The following is a 24,901-nucleotide window of genomic DNA, read 5'->3' on the forward strand; positions in this document are numbered from 1 at the left end:
GTGTGTGTGTGTGTGTGTGTGTGTGTGTGTGTGTGTGTGTGTGTGTGTGTGTGTGTGTGTGTGTGTGTGAGGTGTCAGAGCATCAGAACCCAGTGAAGGGCAGGTGGAAATGTCCTCAGAATCGGAACACATGGTTCGCAGCAACACCACAGCACAACAGGACACCCGGATCTCTCCCTCACTCTCTCTGACTCTCTCTGACTGTCTATACTCTACAACAGTGCTTTTCAAAGCTTTTTCATATCAAGGTCCATTATTTATTCAGCATTTGAGCCACGGACCACCATATGATGAGATAAAGGGCTTTATTTTGATTGTCTTAAGTACCAGCTGTTATGCCTTAACTTAAAGGCCTGTCAATACTGTCTCCGACCACAAAACTTTTTGTAGGAGAGTTCCGACTTTCCGACGCACAGCTTTCTGAACTCTAATTCGGGTTAATGCTTTTCAGAAGATGCGAGTGATGTCATTTTGTAGTAGAACCGGCAGTATGGACAGGCCTTTAAGTTAAGGCATAAGAGCTGGTACTTAAGACAATCAAAATAGAGCCCTAAAGCCTCTCAGAGAAAACAGTAGAATGTTTTGTTGTCGTTGCATAAGATTGTCTAAAATTCCGTGCTGTATTGATGTTGGTACCATAGGAGAGATAAAACATGCAAACGTGGATCAAAATACACATTCTTATACATTCTCTCATTGTGTAGACTTCTTGTAAATTAAGCATGCTTAACAATAATGTTAACCCTTAAGAGTGTAACATTGAACCAAATGGTTTCATTTTACACTCTCAAGTCCTAAAGATCTACAGCTGGGTTCCCCAATAGGCGGCCCACGGGGGGCTACTGTCTGGCCCACACCAACCCCAGTAATATTGGTGCTATAAGAGCAGCAACAACACTAGTATATCGTTGTTGTCGGGTGGAAATCTCGTATCTCCAAATTTGTACGTTCTTTTTTCTAGTGAAAACAGCAGATCTACAAGCACACAACGCCTCGTTGTGCGCTTGTAGATCGGCTGTTTTCACTAGTTTAAATCATTTTTTAAATGATAAATGCAAAACGAATGGTTTTGGACATACAAGATTTTCACCCGACAACGACGATATCTGAACTGTCGCAGTAGCTCGAGTAATGCTGTCGCCCCCTGCAATGCTGTGGCCCTCGGCTTGGTACCCTATAGACATAATTCGGCCCTTGGGAAAAAATAATTGGGGAACCCTGATCTACAGTATAAGGGTCTGTTTGGTTACAGACAGACAGACAGACAGACAGACAGACAGACAGACAGACAATTAGTCAAAGCACGGCGGCTGCAACTTGAAGAGGTTTATCCTGCTGGCTGGGCCAGGTGCCATGCAGGGAGAAGATGACCCCGTCACACCCCATGACAATCCATCATGCAAGGCAACAAAGTAATCCAGTAAAAGAACCATACAACTATACGTGAAAAAAACGCTGTTACAAGTCTGCTAAAAAGACCTGTATTCAAAATTGTACTTAAATGAAAGTAAAACTGATAAATATTAATTATTGGCACCAAAACATATTTATATTACCAAAGTTAAAGTACTCAAATGTTTTTTTTTTTTTTTTTTTCTAATGTATTTTTTATAGCAGATTTACAAGCTCAAGTCAGCTATTTTTGAAAAGTTGAAGTATATAATAGGGCTTAAGTGGTTAATGTAGCATGTGTTTTGAATAATACTCAAGAAACTTACTAGGCTTCGTAGGCTAACAAAAGCAACTAATTGTAGTTGGAGAAAAAGGTATAACATAGGGCCAGGCTATTTTGCCTCTGGAGTTGTAGTAGAGTATATGCATATAAATTACAAAAACCCTCGAGTGAAAACTACCGGTACATCTATACTTTAAGTACAGTAATCTAGTAAATGTACTGGGTTACGTTACACCGCGGCGTCAGAGCAGCACAACAACATTTATCATGCCAGTCAGGAGGAGCCGGGCAGCTCGGATCACACAGGCAGTTAATAGCATGACCTCACCCTCACACAATGCCACCTCACTTCCTCTGTTCTCAAAGCACCCGTGCCAGTTGGGATGCCTGCACCAGACCGCAGGGTGCACGGGACGCACGGGACCTACTGACCAATCATCAATCAGCACGTGCACACATAGACATGAAAGGGGGCTTGAGCCCCTGCCCTTTTCCCCCGTCTGTAAAAAGTGCCCTCTCAAGACCATGAATGCAGTTTTCACATTTCAATGCAAATGCCCAACTTTCCATGCCATACTTGAAGGCAGGCATTGACACTGAGGCTTGCCCACCTGCCCCCCGGCAGGTAAATAAAGCTTTCAGGGCAGGTGAAGTTATAGCTTTCAGGTTGCCTGACCAGGCAAGTGCTATTTGAGAGCGGACGCAACCGTCTATAAACACAACATATCTGTCTAAACACCTGAACGTGGCCAGAACGCTCTGTCTTCTGGTCTGTGGAATGTAAAATAAGAGCACTGATTACTGTTTTTACTGTTGCTACACTTAAAAATGTAAAATAGCAAGTGTGAAACCAAAGACATTTTCAATCATAGCTACAGTATGTAGGTATTTGGATTTGTAAGTATTGAGGTACAGTATGACTTGTTTATCAAACAGTGTTAAATTGAGCGGTAATTCAAATCTTACCTTTCATAATGGACAATTTACTTTTCGGGCAAGTGGGCATGACCTTTGGGCAAGTACTTGTGCCTCTGAGACCTTAGTGTCAACCCCTGCCTGAAGGCGGCATTCAAAAGAATTGCCTTTTCCAAACTCTCCTGAACTTGAATGCAGCATCTTATGTTGAAATAATTGCCCTTTGTGTAGAAATCCATGCTGTAGCGCACTTTTTTATGCTTAGTTTTAGTGTGGTATCAAGTACTGAAAATAGCCAACCTCCAAGCTCACAGCGCGTCGGAGGACTGATAGTTTCAATATTTTCACCAAAAGGCCCTTTTAGATATTTCAGCCCCTGCCTCTCTAACATTCTCTGCACGTCCCTGACACTGGATCACGTTATAGATTGGCCTGGCTTACATGTGACATCATGTCCTGTCCGGTGTAATGGGTAACACAGGACAAGGACAGGAAGAGAGTCACACCAAACCGTCCCGCGCTCCTGTTCTGTCCCCACTGAGGTGGTGAGGTTAAAGAAGAGAGTCACACCAAACCGTCCCGCGCTCCTGTTCTGTCCCCACTGAGGTGGTGAGGTTAAAGAAGAGAGTCACACCAAACCGTCCTGCGCTCCTGTTCTGTCCCCACTGAGGTGGTGAGGTTAAAGAAGAGAGTCACACCAAACCGTCCCGCGCTCCTGTTCTGTCCCCACTGAGGTGGTGAGGTTAAAGAAGAGAGTCACACCAAACCGTCCTGCGCTCCTGTTCTGTCCCCACTGAGGTGGTGAGGTTAAAGAAGAGAGTCACACCAAACCGTCCCGCGCTCCTGTTCTGTCCCCACTGAGGTGGTGAGGTTAAAGAAGAGAGTCACACCAAACCGTCCCGCGCTCCTGTTCTGTCCCCACTGAGGTGGTGAGGTTAAAGAAGAGAGTCACACCAAACCGTCCCACGCTCCTGTTCTGTCCCCACTGAGGTGGTGAGGTTAAAGGAGAGAGTCACACCAAACCGTCCTGCGCTCCTGTTCTGTCCCCACTGAGGTGGTGAGGTTAAAGAAGAGAGTCACACCAAACCGTCCTGCGCTCCTGTTCTGTCCCCACTGAGGTGGTGTGGTTAAAGAAGAGTCACACCAAACCGTCCCGCGCTCCTGTTCTGTCCCCACTGAGGTGGTGAGGTTAAAGAAGAGAGTCACACCAAACCGTCCCGCGCTCCTGTTCTGTCCCCACTGAGGTGGTGAGGTTAAAGAAGAGAGTCACACCAAACCGTCCTGCGCTCCTGTTCTGTCCCCACTGAGGTGGTGAGGTTAAAGAAGAGAGCCACACCAAACCGTCCTGCGCTCCTGTTCTGTCCCCACTGAGGTGGTGAGGTTAAAGAAGAGAGCCACACCAAACCGTCCTGCGCTCCTGTTCTGTCCCCACTGAGGTGGTGTGGTTAAAGAAGAGAGTCACACCAAACCGTCCCACGCTCCTGTTCTGTCCCCACTGAGGTGGTGAGGTTAAAGAAGAGAGTCACACCAAACCGTCCCGCGCTCCTGTTCTGTCCCCACTGAGGTGGTGAGGTTAAAGAAGAGAGTCACACCAAACCGTCCTGCGCTCCTGTTCTGTCTCCACTGAGGAGGTGAGGTTAAAGAAGAGAGGCACACCAAACCGTCCTGCGCTCCTGTTCTGTCCCCACTGAGGTGGTGAGGTTAAAGAAGAGAGGCACACCAAACCGTCCTGCGCTCCTGTTCTGTTCTGTCCCCACTGAGGTGGTGAGGTTAAAGAAGAGAGTCACACCAAACCGTCCTGCGCTCCTGTTCTGTCCCCACTGAGGTGGTGAGGTTAAAGAAGAGAGTCACACCAAACCGTCCTGCGCTCCTGTTCTGTTCTGTCCCCACTGAGGTGGTGAGGTTAAAGAAGAGAGGCACACCAAACCGTCCCGCGCTCCTGTTCTGTCCCCACTGAGGTGGTGAGGTTAAAGAAGAGAGTCACACCAAACCGTCCTGCGCTCCTGTTCTGTCCCCACTGAGGTGGTGAGGTTAAAGAAGAGAGTCACACCAAACCGTCCTGCGCTCCTGTTCTGTCCCCACTGAGGTGGTGAGGTTAAAGAAGAGAGTCACACCAAACCGTCCTGCGCTCCTGTTCTGTCCCCACTGAGGTGGTGAGGTTAAAGAAGAGAGTCACACCAAACCGTCCCACGCTCCTGTTCTGTCCCCACTGAGGTGGTGAGGTTAAAGAAGAGAGTCACACCAAACCGTCCCGCGCTCCTGTTCTGTCCCCACTGAGGTGGTGAGGTTAAAGAAGAGAGTCACACCAAACCGTCCCGCGCTCCTGTTCTGTCCCCACTGAGGTGGTGAGGTTAAAGAAGAGAGTCACACCAAACCGTCCTGCGCTCCTGTTCTGTCCCCACTGAGGTGGTGAGGTTAAAGAAGAGAGGCACACCAAACCGTCCTGCGCTCCTGTTCTGTCCCCACTGAGGTGGTGAGGTTAAAGAAGAGAGGCACACCAAACCGTCCCGCACTCCTGTTCTGTTCTGTCCCCACTGAGGTGGTGAGGTTAAAGAAGAGAGTCACACCAAACCGTCCTGCGCTCCTGTTCTGTCCCCACTGAGGTGGTGAGATTAAAGAAGAGAGGCACACCAAACCGTCCCGCGCTCCTGTTCTGTTCTGTCCCCACTGAGGAGGTGAGGTTAAAGAAGAGAGTCACACCAAACCGTCCCACGCTCCTGTTCTGTCCCCACTGAGGTGGTGAGATTAAAGAAGAGAGGCACACCAAACCGTCCCGCGCTCCTGTTCTGTTCTGTCCCCACTGAGGTGGTGAGATTAAAGAAGAGAGGCACACCAAACCGTCCTGCGCTCCTGTTCTGTCCCCACTGAGGAGGTGAGGTTAAAGAAGAGAGTCACACCAAACCGTCCCACGCTCCTGTTCTGTCCCCACTGAGGTGGTGAGGTTAAAGAAGAGAGGCACACCAAACCGTCCCGCGCTCCTGTTCTGTTCTGTCCCCACTGAGGAGGTGAGGTTAAAGAAGAGAGTCACACCACCAAACCGTCCCGCGCTCCTGTTCTGTTCTGTCCCCACTGAGGTGGTGAGGTTAAAGAAGAGAGTCACACCAAACCGTCCCACGCTCCTGTTCTGTCCCCACTGAGGTGGTGAGGTTAAAGAAGAGAGTCACACCAAACCGTCCCACGCTCCTGTTCTGTCCCCACTGAGGTGGTGAGGTTAAAGAAGAGAGGCACACCAAACCGTCCCGCGCTCCTGTTCTGTTCTGTCCCCACTGAGGAGGTGAGGTTAAAGAAGAGAGTCACACCAAACCGTCCTGCGCTCCTGTTCTGTCCCCACTGAGGTGGTGAAGTTAAAGAAGAGAGTCACACCAAACCGTCCCCCGCTCCTGTTCTGTCCCCACTGAGGTGGTGAGGTTAAAGAAGAGAGTCACACCAAACCGTCCTGCGCTCCTGTTCTGTCCCCACTGAGGTGGTGAGGTTAAAGAAGAGAGTCACACCAAACCGTCCTGCGCTCCTGTTCTGTTCCCACTGAGGTGGTGAGGTTAAAGAAGAGAGGCACACCAAACCGTCCCACGCTCCTGTTCTGTTCCCACTGAGGAGGTGAGCTTAAAGAAGAGAGTCACACCAAACCGTCCCGCGCTCCTGTTCTGTCCCCACTGAGGTGGTGAGGTTAAAGAAGAGAGTCACACCAAACCGTCCCGCGCTCCTGTTCTGTCCCCACTGAGGTGGTGAGGTTAAAGAAGAGAGTCACACCAAACCGTCCTGCGCTCCGGTTCTGTCCCCACTGAGGTGGTGTGGTTAAAGAAGAGAGTCACACCAAACCGTCCTGCGCTCCTGTTCTGTCCCCACTGAGGTGGTGAGGTTAAAGAAGAGAGTCACACCAAACCGTCCCGCGCTCCTGTTCTGTCCCCACTGAGGTGGTGAGGTTAAAGAAGAGAGTCACACCAAACCGTCCCGCGCTCCTGTTCTGTCCCCACTGAGGAGGTGAGGTTAAAGAAGAGTCACACCAAACCGTCCCGCGCTCCTGTTCTGTCCCCACTGAGGAGGTGAGGTTAAAGAAGAGTCACACCAAACCGTCCCGCGCTCCTGTTCTGTCCCCACTGAGGTGGTGAGGTTAAAGAAGAGAGTCACACCAAACCGTCCTGCGCTCCTGTTCTGTTCCCACTGAGGAGGTGAGGTTAAAGAAGAGAGTCACACCAAACCGTCCTGCGCTCCTGTTCTGTTCCCACTGAGGTGGTGAGGTTAAAGAAGAGAGTCACACCAAACCGTCCTGCGCTCCTGTTCTGTTCCCACTGAGGTGGTGAGGTTAAAGAAGAGAGTCACACCAAACCGTCCTGCGCTCCTGTTCTGTCCCCACTGAGGTGGTGAGGTTAAAGAAGAGAGGCACACCAAACCGTCCCGCGCTCCTGTTCTGTCCCCACTGAGGTGGTGAGGTTAAAGAAGAGAGTCACACCAAACCGTCCTGCGCTCCGGTTCTGTCCCCACTGAGGTGGTGAGGTTAAAGAAGAGAGTCACACCAAACCGTCCTGCGCTCCTGTTCTGTCCCCACTGAGGTGGTGAGGTTAAAGAAGAGAGTCACACCAAACCGTCCCGCGCTCCTGTTCTGTCCCCACTGAGGTGGTGAGGTTAAAGAAGAGAGTCACACCAAACCGTCCCACGCTCCTGTTCTGTCCCCACTGAGGTGGTGAGGTTAAAGAAGAGAGTCACACCAAACCGTCCTGCGCTCCTGTTCTGTCCCCACTGAGGAGGTGAGGTTAAAGAAGAGAGTCACACCAAACCGTCCTGCGCTCCTGTTCTGTCCCCACTGAGGTGGTGAGGTTAAAGAAGAGAGTCACACCAAACCGTCCTGCGCTCCTGTTCTGTTCTGTCCCCACTGAGGTGGTGAGGTTAAAGAAGAGAGTCACACCAAACCGTCCCGCGCTCCTGTTCTGTCCCCACTGAGGTGGTGAGGTTAAAGAAGAGAGTCACACCAAACCGTCCTGCGCTCCTGTTCTGTCCCCACTGAGGTGGTGAGGTTAAAGAAGAGAGTCACACCAAACCGTCCCGCGCTCCTGTTCTGTCCCCACTGAGGAGGTGAGGTTAAAGAAGAGAGTCACACCAAACCGTCCTGCGCTCCTGTTCTGTCCTGTCCCCACTGAGGTGGTGAGGTTAAAGAAGAGAGTCACACCAAACCGTCCTGCGCTCCTGTTCTGTCCCCACTGAGGTGGTGAGGTTAAAGAAGAGAGTCACACCAAACCGTCCTGCGCTCCTGTTCTGTCCCCACTGAGGTGGTGAGGTTAAAGAAGAGAGTCACACCAAACCGTCCTGCGCTCCTGTTCTGTCCCCACTGAGGTGGTGAGGTTAAAGAAGAGAGTCACACCAAACCGTCCTGCGCTCCTGTTCTGTCCCCACTGAGGTGGTGAGGTTAAAGAAGAGAGTCACACCAAACCGTCCTGCGCTCCTGTTCTGTCCCCACTGAGGAGGTGAGGTTAAAGAAGAGAGTCACACCAAACCGTCCTGCGCTCCTGTTCTGTCCCCACTGAGGTGGTGAGGTTAAAGAAGAGAGTCACACCAAACCGTCCCGCGCTCCTGTTCTGTCCCCACTGAGGTGGTGAGGTTAAAGAAGTTACACCAGTAGTTCTTTTTTTTATTTTATTTTTTATCATTTTTATCCCACGATTTTGCAACCCATTTTTTCACCCAGTGCCAATTGCCTATGTAATCCTGGGCTCTGCTCTCCCTCTGCCGCGCCTGGGGAGACAACGGACTGACCTCATGCTTCCTTCAATGCATGAGGAGTCCAAGTTGTTTCTTTTCACCTGACAGGGGGGATTTCCCCGGGATGGACGTAGCGCGTGGAAGGAACACGTTATTCCAACCAGTTCCTTTCCCCTCCATCAAGCACCCCGGCTGGCCAGGGGGAGGCATTATTGAGACCAGGATTACTGCATGTTTTTGTGAGGGTATCAACCCACCAGCAGTTCTTACACGGGTCCATTTGGTTTCAGGGACGTGCAGAGAATGTTAGAGAGGCAGGGGCTGAAATATCTAAAAGGACCTTTTGGTGAAAATTTCGAAAATAGCAGACCTCCAAGCTCGCAAGGCGTTGTGCGGCGACACGTTGTGAGCTTGGAGGTCTGCTATTTTCAACATTTGATACCACACTAAACTAATCATAAAAAAGCCAATGTGGCATACAGCATGGACTTCTACATAGAGAGACCCCTCACATCCTACTTAAATACCCAGAAAAAAAAAGATTTTCTGGGTATTTGTCTCCTGTATAGAAAGTCGATAGGACCCCAACTTGATTTGGCCGCTGTGGTGACCCAAAAGGTCGCCAAATCGGGCGCCCTAGCTAAATCGGGCGCCCTGGACTACATCTGTGCAAAATGTGGCGCTTTTAGACTGATTAGCACAAAATTACCATTCTATCTCCCTAAGGCCCCTGACTCCACCCATGGTGGAGGAGCCAAGGTTCTAATGATGCTGTATATATATATACACACATATATATGTATATATATATATATACACATATATATATATATATATACACATATATATGTAATACATATATATGTGTATATATATATATATATATATATATATATATATATATATATATATATATATATAGTACACACACATATATATATACATATATATATATATATATATATATATATATTGTATTTGTCACATTTCTAAGACGATCATTCACATATGAATATTAATAATGAATAGAAAATAAGTTATGTTTTGGGTGAACCATCCCTTTAAGTATAAAGTATAGTTGTAAGAGGTCCTGGCTGACAGTGTAACACAAGAAGGATGTACAGTACATTATATAGTAGTGTTGTAGTACTCCAGTCAATGACTCATCTCCAGTCAGGTCCATGATTTTACTCTGTCTTCTTGATTCGGTCTCGGACTAAGGCAGGGGTCTTCAACGTTTTCAGGCCAAGGACCCCTTAGTTGAGAGAGAGATGAAGCAGAAGCAGGGACCCCCCACAACCTTTTCATAGATTCCATATATTAGTTTCATTGTTTGACACCACGATCATCAGTGTATTTTGGATTCTTGTCAATTTGTGTTTTCACATATTTAACCACGTGAACCATCAATACTTAATAAACTTGACCTTTCTCGCTGAACTTAGTCTTCTCTTTTTCCACTCTACACCAAAACTCTTTGCCAAAAATAGCTACAAGCTCACACATTGTATTATACCCATATTATGAGGAGCCCATTCACATTAACGTTATAAGAGAGTGCTTTTCATTGATGAATTACTAGATGATGTGTGTAAGTGGTTTAGTAAGGAAAGCCATAGTCCGGGAAATGTGTCAATCTTGTGCAAATAATAGCAGGAACTATAAACTTTTCACGATGTTGAATTATGTTCTGAGAAGAACTCCATGACGGTTTTATTTATTTATTTGCGCTCTGAATGTATTTTATTCTGTGAAGCACCTTGAATTGCCTGGATGTATGAAAGGTTCTCTATAAATAAAGTTGCCCTGCCTTGCCTACAAATATATTGGCCGGGTTTCCCAAAGCGATTTTAGCCCATCGTAGCTCACGCATGGTCGTAGAGACCAAGCCCTGACCGTCATGTTCCTGTGTTTGCATGGGTTTAGGCAGAGCGACGTATTTAGCCTCCTACAACTACACCATCATTCAGATTTCACAAACAAAGTACTTAATAAAGTCTCACCTGTCTAATTACGGTACGGCATTCTATAATTACCCGTATCCTCCGTGTTCTTTAATAAGAAGCCTTTTCATCCGATCACTGTCTGTTTATCTCAACGGGGTTGGTGCGCATGGGGAACGCCAGGAAATACATGGGAAAACAGAAAGCGATCGGATAAAAAGGCTTCTTATTAAAGAACACGGAGGATACGGGTAATTATAGAATGCCGTACCGTATTTAGACGGGAGTGAGACTTTATTAAGTACTTTGTGAAATCTGAATGTGGGTGTTGATGTTGGGGGCTTGTTAAATAAATAAGTTGCTCTGCCCGAACCCATGTAAACACGGGAACATGACGATCAGGGTGGTTTAATTGATTAATTGAATATATTTTATCAGAGGTTTGCACAGGAAAAGTACAGGACAGTACAGTTCAGATACAAGGCCTGTCATAATTATGACATAATCGTCTAATCGCAATTATTTGACATAATCGCGATAATTTTGTCATAATCGTTTCCATGTTGAAAAAAAATATATTTGAAAATCATATATTTTCAAAAATTGTGGAAATAGCAGATTTACGAGCTGCACAATGCGTTGCATCGCTTGTAGCTTGTAGATCGGCTATTTCCACTATATCAATGTTGTTTTTTAAGTATAAAGTTGGCAAAAATGTCATGTCATTTATTTTTTTTAGCATCTATCCACCTCTTTCCGCAGGAATTTACTGGAGAAGTTTTTGTACCACACTTCCGGTTAACAGCAGACATACAAGCTCACGTCGCGTCGCAGATGCAACCGTTGTGAGCTTGTAGATCACACTCGGCTGCGGCGCCGGTAGCTCCGTCCAACTTCTGCGCAATGCATTTTGGAATGTTGGAAAGTTGTGGATAGGTGTCATATCTGCCATGTGCAAATTCAACGCCTTTACAAGCCAAACAGAAATGTAATTGTCAACGACACAAACAGAATTAAATCGTTAATCGTAGTTACAGTATATGAGTGACCAGGGACGTGCTGGGTATTGGGAAAAGTGGGACAACTCCCGAACGACCGGTTCATTCCTGGCCGGTCCAGGCCGACCATTAGAAACCTTGTATTTCCAAGTTTCAAATGTTGCACAAAAGTAGTGAAAACAGCCGATCTACAAGCACACAACGCCTCGCACCGCGAGGCATTGTGTGCTTGTAGATCTGCTGTTTTCACTAGTTTAAATAATTTTTAAAATCGTTTTGGGCATACAAGGTTTCCACCCGACAACGGCGAAATATAACTCATGTAATTGGCCCACTGGCTTGTCACTTGTCATGATCTGAAATGGCAAATCTTTGAGTAGCAGCAGCGCTATAGAGATCTCTCTCTATAGCGCATTGAGGGCCTCTCCAACTCTTTTTCCCGGGCTGAATCAGGGGCCCAGCACGTCCCTGTGAGTGACAATTAATCGCCATGTAAAATGTCATAATCGTAACCGCCCTATTCATGTCCAAAACTATTACTTTTCAGGTTTCAAATTCAAAAGCATCATAGCAGATCTACAAGCTCCAAACCTTGCAGGGCGTTCATTTATGAAGAAAATATATATATATATATATCCACAACTTTCCAAGATCCCGTCGTGCATTGCGCAGAAGTTGCACGGAGCTTCCGGCGACACAGCCGAGTGTGATCTACAAGCTCACAATGGTTGCATCTGCGACGCGACGTGAGCTTGTATGTCTGCTGTTAACCGGAAGTGTGGTGCAAAACATTCTCCAGTAAATTCCCACATAAAAGAGGTGGATAAATAAAAAAGTTAGAATATGGAGATAATGGGACAGTAACAACATCATGTATAGCAGCGCTGCGAGGCGTTGTGAGCTTGTAGATCGGCTATTTTTGGCAAAGAGGTTTGGTGTAGAGGGGAAAAAGAGCAGACTAAGTACAGAGTGAAAGGTCAAGTTTATTAAGTATTGACGGTTCAAGTGGTTAAATATCTGAAAACACAAATCGACATGAATCCAAAATACACTGATGATTGTGCTGTCAAACAATGAAACTATATGGAATCTATGAACCGGTTGTGGGGGTCCCTGCTTCATCTCTCTCTCAGCTATAAGGGGTCCTTGCCTGAAAATGTTGAAGACCCCTGAGGGGCCCCTGGTAGTCCATCGTGCTTATGCCACAGATGTCCGGATGTCCCACTAATAGTTTGACTTCAAAACTTTATTATTAAAACAATAGAGACAAAGTCACTAAAACATAATAAGTACACTGCTGGTCATTGTTGTATCATCACTCACCTCAAATGTGAAAATATGAGGGAGAGAGGGGAGGGAGGGGGGGTGGGATTTCTTTTTTTTGCAATTGGCACAATTTGTGTGTCTCTTTTGGCATTGCAGCCTGTAAGGAGATATCTTTATGGGGGTGGGGGTGGGGGGGGGGGGGGGGGTAGAGAGAGAGAGAGAGAGAGAGAGAGAGAGAGAGAGAGAGAGAGAGAGAGAGAGAGAGAGAGAGCATTTTTACTGTATACATTATATAATTCCAGAGGGGTGGGGAGCAGAGGCGTCAATTGGGTATGGCAAGCTATGGCAGCTGCCATACCTTAGCTACAGTGGGAAATAATAAAATGTACTTTTCATCGTGCCTGTTGCTAAGGTATGGCAACATGACTGGTGTCTTGCACGCGCGGGAGGGCGCGCGTGCAAGAAACCAGTCATGTTGCCATACCTTAACTTTTTCTGAACTGACGCCACTGGTGGGGAGAGAAGGAGAGAGAGAGAGAGAGAGAGAGAGATAGAGGGAGGGCTGGGTTTGAGTTTGAGTTTGACACAGGGAGGAGGGGTGGGTGCAGAGACAGAGAGGTGGGGGTCTAATGCACTTATTACTTAATTTGCTATTTACAAGGGCGTTCCAGATGCCCTAGAGGTCCACGGTCCAGTCTCAGTCTCTCATCCCTGCATGCCCCGCGGCGTTATAAATAGGAAAGGTTAATTAGTTAGCTAAGAAACTCGATCAGGGGCGGGCAGTTTTCTAGAATTTGATCCATAGACAGGTAACTCAATGCAGTCCCCCATTGTCACCGCAATCAGACCTATATAAATCCCCGGCGTGCCAGGCAGCGGCCACCACACAGCCTTAGACTTTTACTCTGCAGGGAATCACCATCATCACCCCGAAAGACCGACCGAGCGACCGGATCACCTCACCTCCACCACCGGATCACCTCATCAGCACCTCCTCAACCACCGGTGAGTTTCTCTCTGCGTCTCCGTCCGAATAAAATGCACCTCGAAGGAGGCTCGGAAACTCGGGAGAACTGTCGCAGGTGCATTGGATACTTTTACTATAGGACGGTGGTTCTCAAACTTTCAGATGCCAAGGTCTCCCCCATATAACTCTGACAGTGTACACATGGAACCAAATGGAGCCGTTAGGGTTCATTTGGTTCCATGTGTACACTGTCAGAGTTACACAATTGTATGGGTCAATTTCTACACTCGAAGGAACCCACGGAATCGACTTGGAGAACCACTGTACTAGGATGATGATGATGATGATGATGGCACTTTGACTGAAACAAACTTCTGTATTGACTTTTGTGTGTGACGTTTGAATTCTCTTTGGGGGGAAACAAACAAAATACTTTGACAATGTCTGTCTGCATCTTTGTGGATATGTTTATGTACACCTTACACGCACGAAAGTCACTCAGTCAGTGTTAATTTAACTCTGAGAGGGTATGGGTGCATCTGGTTCCACTCTCTGAGTTACGCATGGATAGATTGATACGGAGTATTTTACCGTGTAGCTAAGTTAAAATATCCTAAATACAGAATGATAGATAGGCCTATATATAACGTCACTGTCGGGCAGAAACCTCGTATCTCCAAGTTTAAAGTTTGTACGTTTTTTCACCAAGTAAAGCCAAGCCCTGCTTCATCATACAAGAACGACGCACAAAAGTAGTGAAAACAGCCGATCCACACGTGCGTGCAGATCTGCTATCTTCACTAGTAGTTCATTTTTAAAACGATAAATACAACACGAAAGGTCTTGGACATACAAGGTTTCCACCCAACACTGACGATAAGCTATCCTATAAATACAGATATAGAGCGGAATGCGGGATATATAATAGTCCGTGCCAGAGGTGAAAGAAATTACGCGCCGCTGCGCTTGCCTTGCGCGCGTCAAAGACAAGTTGACTTTGCGTAAAAGATGTAAAAACAGCCTGGAATGAATGAATATAAAGTCAGAATGACCTTCAGCGAGGGGGAGAAAATGCGTTGTCGTAGCCTAGGCTATATAGCCTATAGGTGAACTAGACTACTTTTAAAGTGACAATTATTGACGAATTATCAGGGCTATTTATAGTTTTTTCGCAGCTACAGTTACGCAGCACTTATGTTCGTCTATAGCAGTGCTGTTTCTCAAACTCGAAATTTGAAGGTCTCCCCTTAACTTTGACAGTGTACAAAACGGGTCCATTTGATTCCATTTGTACACTACAGACTTGTAAGGGTCCATTTAGACCCCCACAAAGGATGGAGAGTCCCTGAAATCCACTTTGAGAACCACTATAGGCTACGAAATATTCTCCTCACATCAGAATCAGCTTCATTGTAACGTTACAGGTTTAAGTGTAAAGAGAATGAAGTGGGTGAAATTAATGTTTCATACAAGCTCCCATTTCATTTGTAGTTTTCAGGAAAGGGAGGATGAATGTAGAAAGAAAGAAAGACGTGAAAAAACAATATAAAAACCGGTTAGATTTTCAATCAGCTTATTCCTGATTACACTTACTCCACTAGCAATCAGGAATATATTTGAATATCTGAAAGTGAAAAAAAGTAGGCCCATGCATTTTTTAATTAAGTAAAAGTATCAATACTGCAATGTAGTAAATGTCCAGAATTCAAAATTGACAATGTACAAAATGATTGGCATCTAAATGTACTTAAAGTACCAAAAGTAAAAGTTACCCGTCATGCAGAGTGTCCCATTTCAAGTTTTCAAACGTATAACAAATCATTTGAAAATAGCAGATCTACAAGCTCACAATGCATGGCATTGCCACGCATTGTGAGCTTGTAGATCGGCTATTTTCAAATATCCGAAATGTATATCCTATACAGGGCTGAAGTGTTAACTGTATGTTTTGTAATAATAATCAAAATCTACATCTTTAGTAAGTAAAGTTTTCATAGCATTTTAGTGGAGTAAAAAGTACAAGATTTGCCTCTGATAAGTAGTGGAGTAGAAGTCAAAGTATTGGAAATTAAAGTAGCGTATAAACATATCTCAAAATTGCACTACAGTAGGCTTAAGTAAATACACTTATTGTTACTTTCCACCACTGTATATATTTTCATTCCACTCCGTGGAGTGAAAATATCATCACGGTCAGGCAGAAACGTTGTATCTCAAAGTTTGACATTTGTACTTGTTTTTCATAAGTTAAAGCCCTACTTCATCATACAAAAAGTGTCGCACAAGAGTAGTGAAAATAGCAGATCTACAAGCACACAACGCCTCGCGACACAATGCGTTGTGTGCTTGTAGATCGGCTATTTTCACTATAGTTTAAATGTTTTAGGACATACAAGGTTTCCGCCACCCGACAACGATATAATGATATACCTGCACACTTTGTACTGTATACACCTGCCTGTGTGTGTGTGTGTGTGTGTGTGTGTGTGTGTGTGTGTGTGTGTGTGTGTGTGTGCGTGTGCGCGCGCGCGTGTGTGTGTGTGTGTGTGTGTGTGCGTGTGTGTGTGTGTGCGTGACGGTGCGTGCGCGTGTTAATAATTCACACTGGTCCTTCCCTCCCTTTCCACCAGGATTAAAATGTCCCTCTCATCCATTCTGTCGGCGGATGCCATCGCCAGTGCTATCAAGGACTGCCAAGGTATCGTCTGTCAGCGACGGCATTATTGCTTATACATTACTTTTTTGTCATTACCGTATAGAAACCCAACGGGAGTCTGCTGGGCACGCCTGCATCTCCAGCCAGGCTATCCTATAGCCTACTGTCTGCTTAGGATATACAGTAGCCTGGGGCTATTCATTGCAGAATTAATAGGATATAGTTGACATTAAAATATTGTACAGTCAGTGATAGTGGAGATGCATGCGCGTGTTGTTGAGTTGATGCCACGCCAAAATAGTTGGAAGGGCTTTTCGGTACGCATCATGTATATTTAATCTGGGGAAAACTTGAACAAGACTCAAGAGGTAGCCTGCCTAATCCTACTGCGATTTTTAATGTAACTAAAAGCAGCGTAGCAATAATACTCTGTAAGTATAAATGTCCTGTGTTCAAGGTTTCACAGGAGTAAAAGTGATACCATGTTGGCATAAAAAACATACTTTAGTACAAAAAGTAAGTCGTTCTTTTCGGAAGTTTTCAAAATTGTTCAGACGTCTTTCCGCAAGACTGTTGAGAGCAGAAGTCAACAAGCTCACAATGCATGACATCACCGAAGTGTTGTGAGCTTGTAGATCTGCCGTTTTAGAGTAGATAAGACGTGGGCTTAACTGCTTAATGCAGGTTTTGTAATAATCGAAATTAGTTACAAGTAAACTTGTAACTAAAAGTATAGAACAATGAATCCATTGACCATCATATAGGCAAGTGTAAGTGATCGCAGATGATGATGATGATGATAAAGATAAAGCATTGCAAAAATGGTCATACCGTTGTCAAATAAGTAGATGTAGTCTACAGTACTTGAGTAACTTTCCACCAAGGGTGATGCGAGTGATTTTGGGGTCAGCTACAGTAGCATTCATCTCTGTCAAACAAAAAGCACACTACATGCTGTTTTTCATCTTCTGACCTCTCCTCTCCTCTCCTCTCCTCTCCTCTCCTCTCCTCTCCTCTCCTCTCCTCGCCTCTCCTCCCCTCCCCTCCCCTCTCCTCTCCTCTCCTCTCCTCTCCTCTCCTCTCCTCTCCTCTCCTCTCCTCCCTCCTCTCCTCTCCTCCCATCCCCTCCAGCACCGGACTCTTTCAACTGTAAGAAGTTCTTCGAGACGTGTGGTCTCACCAAGAAAAGCCCCGGCGAGGTGAAGAACGCCTTCAACATCCTCGACAACGATGCCAGCGGTTTCATCGAGGAGGAGGAGCTCAAGTGAGTTAGGAGAAAAGAACGAACGCACACGAAATACACAGCAAAGTACTACACAGCACTACAGTATATAAGTCAGTATATGAGTCTGTCTGTGCATGAGTTCCTTGCAGGATGTTCTCAGCTGTGCAGTAGGACACTGGTTCTCAAACCTTTTCATGTAATTGTATTTGGCCGTGGACCTCCATCTGAGTGGTATTCTGTTCCAGAATACCACTGGGGGTCCCTGGACCCCCTTCAGTAAGACACCATTCAGTCTATGATGTCTTATTAATAATAATTATACATTATTTTTCTTCACGATTCACCAGGATTTGACAGGACTTTTGACCCGATGATCAGGTTTCAATTCATCCCCCGAGCAAGCAGGCCAGCTCTATTAGCTCAATGGTTAAAATATCAGCACTTGTGCAGGGAACCGGGTTCAAATCTGGGGTAGAAGAGGAAACGTGCTTTAAACAAAACAAATATAATTTACTGCACCTTTAACTGAAGTTAACATAATCAAATAAAGGCTGTCTGTATGCACTTCACTGAGACATGTGGAACAGAAAACACCCAGTTCATTGTTAGTTACCATCACCAAAAAGGTGAACAAAAACAAAAAGTGGAAACGGGTAGTTCCTCATATTCATATATTTTTTTCACATCGATGAAAACTATTGTAGCACTACAGTTCCTCTGTCAGGAGTCTACAGTGTTACCTTTCAGGATTCCAATTCAAAAACAGCAAAAATGGAGCAGATCGGATCTGCTACTTTTGATGCTTGTATTTGACACTGTAGTTATGATCATGTGGGGCGTTAATTTACAAAATGAAATAATAAAACACACACACACACACACACACACACACACACACACACACACACACACACACACACACACACACACACACACACACACACACACACACACACACACACAAAGTTAGATTATGGAGATAAGAGGTTTCTGCACGACAGCGACATTTTCCTGATTGGTTGATAAGACGAGGGTAAGCGCTGTTACCTCAGAGATGAGTGAGACCACGTTCACTTTCTTGGTTTACGTTCTGTTGTGAAGCTCAATATCCAGGCCAATAGATAGCCAATAGCTGTTATAGAAGCACGCACAGTAGCGTATTAAATGCAGAAGTGTTGCTATCCCAGAGGTATCCCTGGGGTTTTTAGCAAGGGTTCTGTCAGCCTCCCCGTGACTGTCAGCAGATCTGAGTGAACGGGTGGGGTTGTAGGGTTCTATCAAGTTTTGAATAAGGAGGTGCCATACCTTCACAACCATACATTATTCATCATACTACAGTGTTACACAAAAGCATCAAAAGTAGCTTGAAGACTCGGCGCGCAGCTTGTCGATCTGCTACTTCTGCCGTTTTTTAACATTTGAATCCTGAAAATTAACAGTTTTGGTAAGAGAGGCACATTCTTTATTCTAAAATGAATTACCCTTTTAATTACTTTCAACCGGCATCTCCTATTTAGGGCATGACATTATAGGCAAATATCTTAAATGAAAATGTATTTGTTCAAGCAAACTTTAAACAGTCCTGGTTGGCAACCCGAGTGTATACCTTTCTAGTGGATCAGTGTGTCCTATGACAGTGGTTCTCAAAATGGGGTCCTTGGGGGGAGTTCCTGGAGGTCCCCGGCAAAAGTAATTACGCATTATCACAATCATCTTAACTACTTTATCCATTCATATGTTGAAACGTTGTTTCTTTTTAGTAAATAAATGGTGTGTATCCTGTCCCAGGATCTTCAGGGTGTGTGGTGTGTTACCTGTACCCAGGTTCTTCAGAGTGTACCGTGTGATCTCAGTCACCTCACAGCGTGGGTGTTTCTCTGTACCCTCCAGGTTATAGTGTGGTGTGTCAGTTAGCTCACAGTGTGGGTGTTTCTCTGTACCCTCCAGGTTCTTCCTGCAGAGGTTCGTCCCCGGGGCTCGAGTTCTGACAGACAAAGAGACAAAGGCCTTCATGCTCGCCGCCGATGACGACAGCGACGGCAAGATCGGAATAGAAGGTCAGTCTGAGACTCCGCACAGCAGTCAGTTAAAGGAGCCATGGAGCTTCGTAGTTTGTGGTCAAAAACTACAGCAGGGTAAAAACATGGCAGGCTGCATAAGGCTGTCCTACACTGTGATGATATGGCTGCAGCTATGATCACAGTAATAATGGCTGTGTGTATGTGTGTCAATGACTCAACGTGCATTGACAACACTGTCGACTGCTGTCTGTGTTTATACATTGACACACAGGCCCATGGCTCTGGACACACCCAAATCTTACACATACATACACACGTTATTCATTTCATTAGCTGCAGCTGTGTTGCTTACTAACCTGCCATATTTGTAGTTTTTAAACCTGAACTGGAACACAAAACTACAAGATCAGCCTGCACAGTCCATGCTCCTACATAAACTGACCCTAATCAGAGCTAAATTGAAAATGAAGGTGTTTTACTGTGTCACAGTGTGTCTCAAGCACTTGGTGTGTGTGTGTGTGTGTGTGTGTGTGTGTGTGTGTGTGTGTGTGTGTGTGTGTGGTGTGTGCACGCATGCGTGCACTTGTGTGCTGTGTGCGTGTGTGTGAGTGCATTTTCAAGATCTTCCCGAATTTGTCTAAATAATGCAAATCTACAAGCTTTTGGGCATGTACCGTATGCCAAACAATCTTTAATCTTCATAACTATAACTATAAAACATAATTCTATGGTTCACCACATTCTAGGTTATAGTGGTGTGTGCACTCTGCTGTCCAAATTGACTTGACATTTATAAAACTATATATTATGGTTTCAGTTATAGTGGTTGGTGTGTAGACAGCCCACTCATTTTCAACATTACACTTCGTATACCGGTAGGCCTAATTGGCCCTTATGGTAAAATGTCCATGTAAAATGTAAGGTTGTAAATGGGTGACGTGCTCTGGAAAGCTTCGGTGTCATTCTATATTTTAGCTATAGATATAACAACATATGTTTTTCAGAAAGTTCTTTAGATTGATGTTTAGAACAGTGGTTCTCCAAATATTTGAAAAATGTCAAACATTTTGAATGATTTAGAATTTGTATAAACACAAATCCTCTCTTCTGGGGGTCCCTCTCTGGCACAAAACATTTTCAGATGGGGGTCCTTGGCACTGGAATGTTTGAGAACCACTGATTTAGAAGGTATTTGTGGAATGGGCCTCAGGTCCTAACGAGATGAGCGCCGTTCGACCGGCAAAGAACCGGTTCTGGTTCTTTCTCCTGCCTATGGGATGAACCAGAGGTGAGCTTTTCCACTGAGAACCGAGTTGGTTTCGAACCGTTAATAGTTGGTTCGTAATGGGAACCACAAAATCCTTGGTTCCTCTGGTTCAATCTGTTTCAATCTGGTTCAATCTGGTGGAAACGCAAGCCGGTTCGCAAAGAACGAACCAAGGTTCCAAGAAAGTTGAACGGCACTGGTTCTGGAACCAAGGTTCTTTTGGTGGAAAAGGCCCCACAGTGTAGAACCGGGGTGGGCAACTTTGATGATGGCGAGGGCCACTACATTTCCACCTTCACTCCAGAGGGCCACATTGCATATTGTTACGTCCTACTTTGTCATTCTAGTATCTCATACAAAAGAAGCAAAAATAGCAGATCTACAAGCGCAAAACGCATCGCAGCTTGTAGATCGAATATTTTTGCTTCTTTTGAATTGAAATCCTGAATTATTTTTTGTTATTTATTGGAATCCTGAAATTTGATTTAATTTCAAACACATTTAGTTATGTTCTCATGTTAACTTTATGAACTTAAAAAGGAGCTTGTAAATCAGCTACTAGTCATTAAGCTACTAATATAGACCCGAATTAAAGCAGGTCATGTTTGGAATTGTAACAGCTGAAATCAAGAATACATCAGTTTTCCGGTATTAACCTGTGGGCCTCATTAAGTGAAGGTGGGGGCCGCATGTGGCCCCCGGGCCGCCAGTAGCCCATGTATGGTGTAGAAGGATCAGAAGCCAGGCGTCCTCCTCATGCTGTCTTCTCTCTCTTCTCTCCTCTCCTCCACAGAGTTCCAGGCCATGGTCTTGTCTTAAACACCTGGAACCAGGCGTTCCATCCAGCACCTTCTCCCCCACCCTGACCCCCACCCACCCACCCACCTCCACCCACCCTACCGGACTTTAGTTAGTTTAGTGGGTCATCTCTCCAATCTACGTAGATATATCCAATCCTTTTTTTTTCATTTTTTTTTCATTTTTTATTTTACAAGCGCGCTCCTTCTCCGGTCGATCGACAAAACACCTCAACCTCCATGTTTTTAGGTTTGCTTTGTTTCGTTTCATTTGTTGTTTCGTACATGTTAGACAGATCGTTATACCTCCGCATTGACCATTATGATGCAAAAATGTACCATTCACCAAAAAGTACTGGGAAAATAAATAAATGAATAAAACCAAGAGTTTCTGTCCGTGTCTTTCTGTCCGCTGGTGGCGTTTATTTCAGGATGCAGGAGTGAACTATAATGGCCGGGTTTCCCAAAGCGATTTTAGCCCATCGTAGCTCACGCATGGTCGTAGAGACCAAGCCCCGATCGGCATGTTCCCGGGTTTACATGGGTTCGGGCAGAGCGACTTTTATTTAGCCCCCTACAACTACACCAACATTCAGATTTCACAGACAAAGTGCTTAATAAAGTCTCACACCTGTCTAAATACGGTACGGCATTCTATAATTACCCGTATCCTCTGTGTTCTTTAATAAGAAGCCTTTTTATCCGATCGCTGTCTGTTTATCTCAATGGGGTTGCCCATGGGGAACGCCAGGAAATACATGGGAAAACAGAAAGCGATCGGATAAAAAGGCTTCTTATTAAAGAACACGGAGGATACGGGTAATTATAGAATGCTGTATCGTATTTAGACGGGAGTGAGACTTTATTAAGCACTTTGTTTGTGAAATCTGAATTCTGGTGAAGTTGTAGGAAGCTAAATAAGTCGCTCTGCCCGAACCCATGTAAACACGGGAACATGACGGTCGGGGCTTGGTCTCTACGACCATGCGTGAGCTACGATGGGCTAAAATCGCTTTGGGAAACCCGGCCAATAACATTAAAATGTAAAATGTTGTACCGTTGGGCATGTTGCAAAGCATGATTCCACGCACGCACGCACGCACGCACGCACGCACGCACGCACACACATGCACACAAAACACACACAAACTCTTGCTCTTCTTAGATTTATTGTTTTGTCTTCCCATGACTGTGTGTGTGTGTGTGTGTGTGTGTGTGTGTGTGTGTGTGTGTGTGTGTGTGTGTGTGTGTGTGTGTGTGTGAGAACGTGTGAACCTTATACCGGTAAGTTAGAACTAGACCGACAGTATAAGGTTAGTAACACAAACATGTTTACAACTGTAAACATGCAGTATTAAACACATGCACGTACTGCACACACACACACACACACACACACACACACACACACACACACACACACACACACACACACACACACACATATAGAATGCCGTACCGTATTTAGACAGTGTGTGTGTGTGTGGGGAGCCAACACTAAAATCATTTTAGATTCTAGTGTTGGCTGTTCAAAATGAGCAGATCTACAAGCTCACAGCGTGTCACTTCGTGCCGCGCAACAAGCTTGTTCATCTGCTATTTTTGAAAATCTTTGAAAAATCTTGAAAGAGCCATTTGATCATTTTTTAATAATTTGGACTTTTTTAACACTTCCCTCCCGAGGTCCCTGGCATTTCAAATAGGGGGGTTCCTCGCAGCCATATACTCAGTGTTGTGTCCTAGACTTTTTTTTATCTATTATCTATGATCCGGCTATTCTTGGCCAGGGCATACGCCAGTGCATAATGCCTATCAAATACGCTACTTTGAAAGGTTCACGAGGGCAAACGCTATTCATATTTTTATTTCCGACAGCAGACACCGTATACGTGCGTTACAGCCAGGTAGAACACAGCACTGCATTTACTGTATATCAATTTGGGGGTACAAGTTTGAGAACTACTGATTTAGAAGACATTGGTAGAATTGTCCTCACGTAGTAAAGAATAGGATTCGATTAGATTAGATTTCTTTGAAAAACAATAAAAACGTAAATGGTTACAGCAGTTCGAGGATAACACAAGTCCTTCGACTGGTTTCCATCTCATTGAGGTCTAAGCGTTAAGGTACATCCATCAAAGGGTTAGGCAGTGTTTCTCAACCTTTTTTCTGCATGGGCACACTTTTCATGTCCCAAGAATCCATGGGCACACCAACATAATACAGGGGTGTAAATATCGTCACTGTCGGGAAGAAACCTTGTATCTCCAAGTTTCAAAGTAAATCCCTGCTTCATCATACAAGGCTGTCGCGCAACAGTAGTGAAAACAGCCGATCTACAAGCACACGCCGCCTCGCACCGCGAGGCGTTGTGTGCTTGTGGATCGGCTGTTTTCACTAGTTTAAATCATTTTTAAAATGCTAAATACAATACTGGCTTTCAAGCAGTTTCAAGGGGCACACTTGACCCTTCTCAGGGGCACACCAGAGGTCCCCATGCACAGTGGTTGAGAAACACTGGGTTAAGGTACATCTCATTGAGGTCTCAAAGGGTTAAGGTACATCCATCAAAGGGTTAAGGTACATCCATCAAAGGGTTAAGGTACATCCGGGCTCATTTACACCGCTGAGCTCTGGTGACATCTGATCTGCAGCGGTGACACACAGGTGTCTGTCAAGGTCACCTGAACTGGTGTCTCTCTCTCTCTCTCTCACGCACGCACGCACACACACGCACGTGTGTGTGCGTGTGTGTGTGCGTGCGTGCGTGCGTGTGTGTGTCCCAGTGAAAACGCACACGCAGCAGGCTGGCTGCTCATCATCATGATACAGTGGAGGACTCATCTGGCCTCTTCAACCAAACATCAGTGGTGGGAAAAGTACGGGTTGTGAGCTTGTAGATCGGCTATTTTCAAATAGCGACGGTATAACATAGGGCTATGTATGTTCATGTATGTTTTATAATATTATAATGTATATCTGCAAAGGAACTTGTAACTAAAGTTTTCAAATAAATGTAGCAGAGTTAAAAGTACAATATTTGGATCCCAGATGTAGTGGAGTAGAAGTAAAAGTATTGGAAATTGGAAATACTCAAGTAAAGTAGAAATACCGCAAAATTGTACTTAGTTACTTTACACCACTGCCAAACATAACAGATTTTATTCCTCTGATCACAACACATCACTGCCATTCTAGTCCTCATACTGTACTGCAGTGCTATCCAACCTGCATGCGGCAATACATATAATATTCTTTCTACTTTCAGTGTGGACTAATATTTTCTGATATCTTTTATTTTTGTGTTTCTCTCCAACACCCCTAACAAACCATTTCTGACTTGTTTTTTAAAATACTTTTTGCTATAATGTTTATTCCAAAAGAGGAAAATTAGTTATTTCATAATTCATTCCATGACAATCTTTTTGTTCAAGAGGTTTGTGCCTGATTTCTGTGTGTCACAAAATCATTGTCTAATTT

The 24,901-nt window shown here is 45.0% G+C and overlaps 1 protein-coding gene across 1 annotated transcript; it reads left to right on the forward strand.

Annotated features, from left to right (window-relative positions):
• Positions 1-16,092: 16,092 nt before the first annotated feature.
• Positions 16,093-21,443, forward strand: pvalb8 (parvalbumin 8; the record flags this gene model as incomplete). The annotated part of the gene is made up of 4 exons (XM_080723932.1): positions 16,093-16,153; positions 17,243-17,375; positions 19,284-19,393; positions 21,418-21,443. 4 exons carry the CDS (start codon positions 16,093-16,095, stop codon positions 21,441-21,443), a joined length of 330 nt encoding a protein of 109 aa, XP_080580058.1.
• Between the last annotated feature and the right edge of the window lie 3,458 nt (positions 21,444-24,901).

Source organism: Nannobrachium achirus, assembly GCF_963921795.1.
Source record: "Nannobrachium achirus genome assembly, chromosome: 4".
NCBI classification, from domain to species: domain Eukaryota; kingdom Metazoa; phylum Chordata; class Actinopteri; order Myctophiformes; family Myctophidae; genus Nannobrachium; species Nannobrachium achirus.